This window comes from Rhamphochromis sp. 'chilingali', assembly GCF_963969265.1.
Source record: "Rhamphochromis sp. 'chilingali' genome assembly, chromosome: 2".
Taxonomy (NCBI): Eukaryota; Metazoa; Chordata; class Actinopteri; order Cichliformes; family Cichlidae; genus Rhamphochromis; species Rhamphochromis sp. 'chilingali'.
In genome coordinates this window covers 9411131-9420733 of record NC_137930.1, presented here as the reverse complement: position 1 = coordinate 9420733, position 9603 = coordinate 9411131, and the positions used below count along the sequence as shown (strand labels likewise).

General features: G+C 41.4%; 2 protein-coding genes across 4 annotated transcripts; one reads left to right on the top strand and one right to left on the bottom strand.

The window, feature by feature from the left end:
- Positions 1-265: 265 nt before the first annotated feature.
- Positions 266-5981, top strand: psme3ip1 (proteasome activator subunit 3 interacting protein 1). 3 transcript variants are annotated; one of them, XM_080874722.1, is made up of 8 exons: positions 266-334; positions 2075-2206; positions 2298-2396; positions 3421-3543; positions 3876-4008; positions 4691-4776; positions 4971-5162; positions 5597-5981. In XM_080874722.1, the coding sequence occupies exons 2-8, from the start codon at positions 2080-2082 to the stop codon at positions 5599-5601; spliced, it is 765 nt and encodes a 254-aa protein (XP_080730848.1). In that variant the 5' UTR covers positions 266-334; positions 2075-2079; the 3' UTR covers positions 5602-5981. The 3 variants fall into 3 exon arrangements, with proteins under 3 accessions (XP_080730848.1, XP_080730847.1, XP_080730846.1); XM_080874721.1 differs by lacking the exon at positions 5597-5981 and having other exon boundaries at positions 4974-5583; XM_080874720.1 differs by lacking the exon at positions 5597-5981 and having other exon boundaries at positions 4971-5580.
- A 1230-nt stretch (positions 5982-7211) lies between these two features.
- On the bottom strand, positions 7212-9603 carry exosc6 (exosome component 6). The gene is made up of 2 exons (XM_080874719.1): positions 8862-9603; positions 7212-7883 (listed from the first exon to the last, which is right to left on the bottom strand). The coding sequence occupies exons 1-2, from the start codon at positions 9137-9139 to the stop codon at positions 7337-7339; spliced, it is 825 nt and encodes a 274-aa protein (XP_080730845.1). The 5' UTR covers positions 9140-9603; the 3' UTR covers positions 7212-7336.

The following is a 9603-nucleotide window of genomic DNA, read 5'->3' as shown; positions in this document are numbered from 1 at the left end:
TTTTCTGGAAAATGGAACTACAAATGGTGCGTATAATTAAGGGACTCTTTAATTATACGCGCAAGAAGCACACGATGTAGATATAATTAATAATTGACAACAACTGTGTCTACTAATAAATCTAGGTCATCGGTAATATTCGGTAGGCCTTTTCTGTTAAAAAATAAATAGAAATAATCTATTAACATATATTGAAAACAGAGCAGCGTGCGTTTAACAACAAAAAAGTGAGTCGGAACTTAATTCGAACGCCGTATTTCGCGACGAGCCGTCTTCAGCGTGACACAAAGATCATTAAACTGGAGCGCTATTTTAGCGAGAAGCCTGGATCTTGGTAAGGTTTATCCACATACAGGTCTTTAATCTTGATACGAGGCAGTCCTAAACTAAAGACTTCTTGGTCATGCATCTGAAAATGTTTCTTTTCAGACTTGACATGATGTTCTGTTGCTCTTAAAGATTATTTTTAACGCTAACGAAGCTAACGTTAGCCGCGGCTTTGCAACGCACAAGGCATCTGCGAGTTCAGAGTTTGCTGCTCTGCTATATAGGCAAGAGGTCAGGTGTGTGAGTGTTTCCTTTCATCTTTGTGTGTCCACAGCTTTAAGGGACTAACTTTGTGTAGCGGCTGGCGTTGTTCTCGCTGTTGTGTGTAACAGTGAGTGAATCATCAGGGCCCATTATAAACCAAATGCTTCGGTCAGTTAAGCAGATCTCTCACTTAATTCACTCGTCACCTTATTTCACGTCAGTTAAAGTTTTAAAATGGCTTCAATCTTCATATTCATCAGAGGGCTAAATAAAACCACGCAGATCGGTACAGCTTAGTCGAAATATTGTGCAGTGGTGTTGTCCAGCTGTTGCACTTGTTATTATTGCTTTGTATGTGATGAACTGATAAAAATAACAGGCTTAATACTATCTGCTGTAATGCCAACCAATGAAAGCTGTCACGTGATGGCCGTTTTCATCTTTTGTACCTTATTTTTAAAGTCACCAAAATATTTTGCAGGAAGTGTGCAAGCCAGTAAATTGATTTGTCAGGAAACGTGGCAAAATAAACTATCGTGAGACCTGTTATGACACGTGGTTTGGAGATGTCGACAACAAAAACACAGGAGGCAGTGCTGGATGTGGCAGAGTTGAAGATGTTAATATTTTTACTGGGAGTGACCATGAGGGACAGGATTAGAAATGAGTATGTCCGAGGGATCGATCAGGCTGAGCGGTTTGGAGACTAAGTTAGCTGGGCAAACAAGACTTGGATGGTTTTTACATATGCAGAGGAGGGAAAGTGCATATTTTCAAAAGATGTTGACGATAGAGCTGCCAGGCAGGAGGGAAAGAGGAAGGGCACAGAGAAGATTCATGGATTTCATGAAGGAGAACATGCACAGGGTTAGTGTGACAGAAGAGGTTGCAAAGCATGGGGTGAGTGGGAGGCATATGATCTGATGTGGCGACCCCTAAAGGGCACAGCTGGAACAAGTAGTAATTGTTTTTGTTTTATTTTTTTAATGCAGAGATGGACATTTCATCAGAAACCTGTTCTAGTGATGCCATTGTGTTGTACAGTACCATGTCACATTTATTCAGCAGACTGTAACCTCAGGTGGTTGTAAACAATTAACACTTGTAAGTATTGGGAATACGCAGTAGTCAGCTACAAAGTCTTTTAAGGGTTTTGCGTATTTTAATGGAATAGACTTATTTTTTGCTGAGCTATGTCAAGAATCAATTAATATTCTGTGTTCTTTGAGGAAAACCCAGAGGTACTGATTGAGCAGTCACTTGTAAATGGTCTGTGTCCAGTGCGGAGATGGGACAACACATTTTAGAATGGTATTCAGAGCTTCTGTGTGGCTGTAGAGCAGGTAGTCTAATCTGAAGGTTGGTGGTTCGATCCCCGACTGCTCCAGTCTGCATACCAAAATTCTAGGGCAAGACACTAACCGAGAATTGCTCTCCAATGCGTCCATTGGAGTGTGAATGTTACACAGAAAGCACTTTGAGTGCTCAGAGTAGAAAAGCGCAATATAAGAGTCGGCCAATTTCTGTGTTTTATGTTGCGCAGTTGTAATGGAAGGAGCAGAAGGAACAGGTGTCGACCTCAGCAGGAAGTTTGTGTCTGAAGCAGAGCTTGATGAGAGGAGGAAAAAGAGACAGGAGGAATGGGAGAAAATCAGAAAACCTGACGACCCAGAGGGTAAGAACACATATCCAAAACTATACAAAACCTCTAAAGGATGTCCCACTGTGCATGTAACCCCTTTATATTTGTCCTTTGTACTTCTCAGAGGTCCCAGAGGAGGAGTATGACCCACGCTCCCTCTTTGAGCGGCTGCAGGAACAGAAAGACAAGAAACAAGAAGAATATGAGGAGCAGTTTAAATTCAGTAGGTCTTTGTGGGTGTTGCTCCACTTTTCATTAGGGTTTGAATGAACACTTTTCTTCTGTAATTCTGTGATGTAAGAGATAATGAATAATGTATTATCAGCAGTATGTGTCAGTACACTTTAATATTCAGTTTCTAAAGGTTGTTTTTGAACAGCTTCATAGCAAATGTAACTTAAGCTTTTTAGAGCACAAGCCACCATTTTTAGACATCATTAAGGTCCACTTATTAATCCAAGTCCGAATCAGCCTTAAAATTGTCTTTGGCTCTTGAGGAAACTTTGTAAAGTCTGTAGATTTAATCTTGAAGAGTTTATCAGAGTTCCAGTGGTGTGAAACTTTGTGCCCCTTCCTGATTTTCTTGTACGTTTGTCACTCGTAAATGTTTCAGATCATTAAACAAATTGAAATATTAGACAAAGATAACACAAGTAAACACAAAATGCAGTTTTTAAATGAAGGTGTTTATTATTAGGGGGGCAAAAATCCAAACCTACATTGACCTGTGTGGAAAAGGAGATTAAAGTGGAGTAGATCAAAGGATCCTTAAAAGCCAGACATCACACTGTGATCCAAGGAAATTCAGGAAAACTCTTTCACACCACTGTATGTCAGGTTGGGAATTGAGGTTCTTCTCCCAACAAAATAATGGGAATAACTACTCCCATAATTTGGTGCTTTTAATTCTGATGAAATTCAAGATTTCAAAAATGTCTTCACAACTTGGAAGCAATGATTACATTAAGGGAAACATTGAAATTTATTCTCCTGCTTTGAGTATCAGACAACTTACCCCCAGTTTTTACGTAGAGCTTATTTGGAAAAGCTCTCTTCAGTTTTTTCATTTATAATTCCATATTCAACATTTTTGCAAGTGATGTTAGATTTTTGTTTTCAGTGCTTCCTCAGATGACGCTACTTTGTGTGTTTGTGCAGTTTTTATGGCAGATTGTCTCTGGTTTGTTTTCGGGGAAATGCAGTCACTCTCTTGTCATGTGTTTGAGAGTATGTTTCTATGGTAACAGAGAACATGGTGAGGGGATTGGATGAGGATGAGAGCAGTTTCTTGGACGAGGTCTCCCGGCAACAGTGTCTGGTGGAGAAACAACGCAGGGACGAGGAGAAAAAGGAGCTGTTGGAATACAGAATATCCTTCATATTCAAACAGGGCACTTGCACGGTTGAGATTGGAGTCGTAGAAGCCAGCATGCAAACATAAAACCAGAATGAGAGTTGCATTTAAGTTTGCGTTATATTAAAATCAATAGCAATTCGAACTCTCATTCAAATACGAACTGCCTCCACAGCAAGATTTCTACTTCTGAGGTTGAGTTTTACATTCATATTCTTACTAGTTTGAGTAAAGCTTTCCAGTCTGCTCTCTGGTGTCTCCCTTCAGTTTTTAATCCCCCACTTTTCCACGCTAGGACCCCATAAGGAGTTTTTTTTTTTTTTTTCACCTTAACTGTGTAGCTTCACAGCGCTCTAGTGAAGCAAGCATCTGCAGAGAGCCGCAAAGAGCCTGAAAAGAAGGTGGCACCTAAAGGGGTGGAGCACAGGACCAGCCACCTGTCACAGGCCCATTTATTAGTTGGAGCTGTAAAGAGACGCAAGTATGCACATGAACATGCACCATCCTTAAAACGTGTTCTTGTTGTTTTCACCTGTTCTCAGCTGCATTTGAATAAAACGCCAAATCCACCGTTTTACTTTTAAGCTTAAATTTTAAAACTTACTCTTTTTTTCCATTTTAAATCATGCTTTTTATTTGTTTCTGTTTTTTATTGTCTCTGTAAAGCACTTTGAATCACCTTGCTGTTGAATTGTGCTATATAAATAAACTTGCCTTGCCTTGTTTTTTAGCTGCCATTAGCCTCTGCCCTCCACCTGCCAAAATCCAAATTTGACTCTCCTTTAATATTACTTTGTAGCCAGAGGCTCTTGGGTCTCAAAGTGGAGGTTCTTTATAAACATGCTGACTTAATGCTATCTTTGCTCAGGACACACTATTGAAAATGACTTCAGCTTTCTCGTTAAATAAAGGAAAATTAGTTTTTTAAATACTCCAGTGTTTTCACCATCTAGGCCCTAACTTTGTCTCCTTTTCTTTATTGTCTGGCTCAGACTTGTTTTTGTTCAAAGTACAGAGCTCAAAGAGACTAACAGTTTCAACAGCACCGACAGAGTTTGTTGATAATTGCCACACTCAGGAATTTCACAAAATTGCTGATATAAAAATATTAATTGGATCAGCTTTAAGTCTTGTTTTTCTAATCTCTTTGTTCTCTCTCCAAGTTCCTCACAATCAGACAGCAGTAAGAAACAGAAAGTGGAAATCACGGCAACAACAGCAACAACAGGAAATGGAGAAAAACACACAGGTGGGCAGCAGCCAGAAAAACACATTAATATGCAGCTCATATAATATACAGTGGAGTTTGTTCCCTGTGAGCCTGTTAAAAAGTGGAAATGGATGCAGATTCAGTGGACCACTCTTACTCTCTTTCCTACAGTTCAAATCACTGTGACTGTTGTATGTTGGCACAAGGTCTTACACTTAAATTATGCTTTCCAGAAGAGGGGGGCGGAGCAGGAGCCAAAGATCAACAGACCGTCCCTGGCGTCACTGCAAAGCCGCCCTCAGCCGCCTTGAGCTCCGGCCAAGGCGTACTACACTTGCCGTCGGCGGCCGTGTGTGTCGGTGTTTTACCAGGACTCTGCGTTTATTCCGGCAGCAGCGACTCTGACAGCAGCTCGGACAGCGAAGGTAGCGTGGACGCAATTATGTCGCCGTACCCACGGCACAACAGGGCCTACAGATAGACATACAGCAGCATCCACACACAAACTGACGCATGTTGGCAGCAATTAGAAAAGGTGACCTCACATAACACATGCACACACAAACTGATTAAAGTCATTTATAGAGGCGTATCTGCAGGTAACAGGAGTTATTGTCAAGTAAGTCGTACACCTGCAACACACAGCAAGCAAACATTTTATGAATTCCTGTTGTTTTCACAGCTGTGAGTTTAACTGTTGCTCTTCGTCATCAAAGTTCAGCCCAGTGATACAACCCTAATAAACCAACTTTAAACTCTATTATGAGCTAAATCTGTGTATCTATTTGTGTTGTTTTGCAATTGTGGCACCCAAACATGACGCCTCCACCCTTCCTTCCCTCAATTGCATGTCACGCAGTTTAAGCCGAGCAACCAATCCCGCACTGCCTACCCTGATGACATCCTGCCCCCCCTACACTCCCTTCCCAACCCAAGCCGCAACGGCTGCAAGCTGTGCTATTGGCTGAGGGAACAGTGATTGACAGCTGTGGAGCAAGGAAGAGACTGCTTTAGACTGTCACATGACTCACACCTTTTAGCTATCTGCAGCAGAGGAGTGAGAGCAGGACTGCGTTTGGGTTGAATGCCGAGTCTGTTTGGATTGAAAAATTCTGTTTTTATTTGTGTGAAGTAATGTATGTTTGTTTAAAAGTTGCGTTATTCTGGGAAGATACTGGACTGTTTATTGCTGTCTCAGACTTTGGGGCGTCTGAGAAGAAATAAATAAAGAGATTTCCCTGTGTTGTGCCGTGTTTTACTTTGGAGTTTCTGAGAGTACAACAGAAACATTATATTTACAGGAAGTTTTAAAAAATGGCTCACGTTTAGGAAATGGGCATGATTATTCCTTTTAATTTGGTGCCTCTAAAGAGTGTAAATGTCTGTTTTTCTGAGAGGTTATAGGAAAAGAGACAGGGATTCATCTAGATTTGGTGTTTTGGGGGCCTCAGCCCCAGTCACAATATCATGCATAATATTAATATTAATGGTAAGCAACTCTCTTCACATTTAACAGTTGGGTACACATAACAATTTTAACTTCCAAAGCAGCTTAACTAGTGGAATGACCTGTTGCAGTGACTAAGAATAATTCTGAATAAATAATGAATATAACACACCAGTTTAAGGGTGGACACTAGTTATCAAATATGAATCAAAGGGTCGATAATGTTGACCAGAATTTTCCAAAGTTAAAGTAAGAATTTTGCGAGGAGAAAGGAGAAACATGCTTTACATTGTTTCAGTCTGTTATGAATGGGATGTCACCAAAGTTCATGCATGTGAAGGCAGACAAGCTAATACTTTTGGCAATACAGTGCATGAAAGAGGTGGTCTAAAATAACATGCATATTTAACAATTGATTACAGTTTGACAGGCAGGGAATAATCTAATGTAAATCTATGAGGCTCTAGCTTTTTCAATAAAGTGTTTTCTATTTTTATTCTGTATTGTAGATGATTACCATATCTGTGTCACCAAACGTAACTTTGTTTCTTACATTTTAAGCCAGCAACATGTGACAACTTCTGCATGTAGAAGGCAGAGATAGGTCTCTATGATGCCCTGCAATAACTAAGCTCTTTTTGGCAAACGCTCTCTTGGTGCCAAAAAAATAACACAAAGTTTGGTACTCGGGATTGTGGCCCTGGGTATGACCCGTGGACATGATTTAGGGTTCATCAATGAAAACCAAAATAAAAGAGGGTTGTATAATTGTGTAATTAATGGTTGTGTAATTCTGTTTGTGACAGAAGGTGTTGACAAACTTTTTGTGACCAAATCCATCTGTAATTATATTGCATATATTGCTTTTATGAGGCTATTTGCACTGCCAGAGTGCACCTACTAAAAATATACCAGTTGAACAATTTCTCTCCAGTGTTGTGGGAAGCATTTAGTTTCAAATCCTGGGAAGAATATACATTAAATATAGTCCGTTAAATAATTTAATGAGGAAATGCAAAGAGGCGAGTCTCAGTTCATTTTTTCTTTTAATATATGAACTAATACCACACATGGAAAAATAGATCAAGTTCTTTAGTAACGATTGGAAATGATCTACAGGAAAGACTATAAACGGAGGAGTTCGTGGTTCACTCAGCTCTCTGATTGTGATGGCGCAGCTTTGCGCACAGCCTTTGTCAGGGCATGCTGGATAACTGGGTACAGTTTATAGCATCCCTCAATGCAGGTCCTCACTCCAGCGGTTAGAGTCTCTTCAGTCATTTCTCCATCAGACTGTAGTCCAGAAATCTGGTTCAGGCTTGGGAGGAATGCGACAGTCAGACCACCCTGGTTCTCACAGCTTACCGAGTTCCAGCAGTTTTCCTCCATGTAGGAGGGGTCAACCACATAGGAGGTGCCATCCTGGCGCATGGAGCAACCGAGGACCAGATCATACATTTCGATCCCCGCATCTGCAAGCGCAAGAGAGGCGCATGTGACGGCATGGGCCAGAACTGAACCGCTGTTCTCAAGAACCATCACGTTGACCTCGATCTGAGAGCGAGGGTATTTGTGGAGACATATGGCAGGCTGCAGGCTCTCATGTAACATCAGGGAAAAGTCCTTGTCCTGACTCCCCTGAATCCAGGAGCCCCTCTCCGGGCAGGAAAATGGAGCAAAGCGCATGTCGGTAGTCAATCTGGACACAGAGAAAAACAGTTGTGGTTGAGTCTTTTTTTTTCTAAACTGTCACAGATATCAGTGTCCACTTCAAACTGAATGCTTTATTGGTATACCCACATAAGCTCAGTTTTCAAACTAACTATGGTACTAAATAATAGTTCACAGTGAGAAGTAATACAAAAACTCTTTTCAAACACAAGGAGTTGCCTCTTTGTGCACATTTATGACTTATGGATATGTCAAAAAGGCAGCACGGTGGTTAGCACTGTTGCCGCACAGCAAGAAGGTCCTGAGTTCAATTCCAACATCAGGCCGGGGTCTTTCTGTGTGGAGTTTGCATGTTCTCCCCGTGTTTGCGTGGGTTCCCTCCGGGTACTCCGGCTTCCTCCCACCGTCCAAAGACATGCAGCTTGAGGGGATAGGTTAATTGGAAAATCCAAATTGCCATTAGGTGTGAATGTGCGAGTGAATGTGAGCGCGAATGGTTGTCTGTCCCTATGTGTTAGCCCTGCGACAGACTGGCGACCTGTCCAGGGTGTACCCCGCCTCTCGCCCTATGACAGCTGGGATAGGCTCCAGCGCCCCCCGCGACCCTGAAAAGAATAAGCGGAAGCGAATGGATGGATGGATATGTCAAAAAGCGTTTTAATCCCTTTAACCCCCCCCCCAAAAAACCCAACAACAACAAAAAAGTGCTGCATTTGGATTAAGTCAATAATGTCTCCAGCAATTGTTTTGGGCAAAAGTTAAAATTCTGTTGCATTTCAATTGTTTATGTGGTTTATTAAAGTTTAGACTAGTTTTCACGCATGTGTAGTTCAGAACAGTGGGGGAAATAATAAAAAAATCCAAAAATTCTGCTATCCATGTAAGACACAGCAGGCTGTATTTTTATTATGACTTCACAGTTTAATCAGCAGAAAACGATTTCTTTGTTTGTTGTGTTGTTAGAACAGTCAATATGCTTAAAGATTTAAACAAACAAACTCCATACCTTCCACATTTCATATTCGTCTCATCCTTCCGGTCTGTTTCTCTGGGGCCGTAAACGCAGCACATCAGCTTGGTGTTTCCAGCCTCCAAGTACGCGGAGCCTTTAGCTTGGCTCACCAGGCCACAGCGGACGAAAACGGGCCGCACGTCGACCTGATCCCGTCGCCGACCGTCCGCTCTGGGCCCCTTCGAGGGCAGAACCGCCGCCGGATCGCACGAAAAGAGAGACGGGCTCTGAGACACTTCTGGACCACGAACACGTTTGGTGTCAGTCGGCATGTTGAAGTAAATGAACCAAGCAACCGGTCCCGCACGAAATCTCTTCCCCTAGAAACATAGCATGCTGGAGAAATTCTTCCGCTAATATACGTACACTGAAGGATATTACATCAGAAATGCGAAATATCGAGTACGTACGGATGCATCAATATTTCATCATTATTACTAGTCAGTTCGTATGCCATAAAATAACAGTCACAAAAAAGTGATACATGTTATTAATCAAGGACAGAATAAAATCATTTCTTTTAAAAAAAATGTAAATAGATAAATAACAACATTAGTTTAAAAAGTTAGAGTACTTAAAACAAAAGCTGGCATACATTGGGCTTGCGGACTTTTCTCACATTTCTCTACATCAACTAACATATTTAAAAACGACAACAAAAATCTGAGCTGACACCGTTTAAGTTGCATCAGCCAAAGCACAGAGGTTCGTGTCGCTGCCGTGGCGGGCTCGGTTA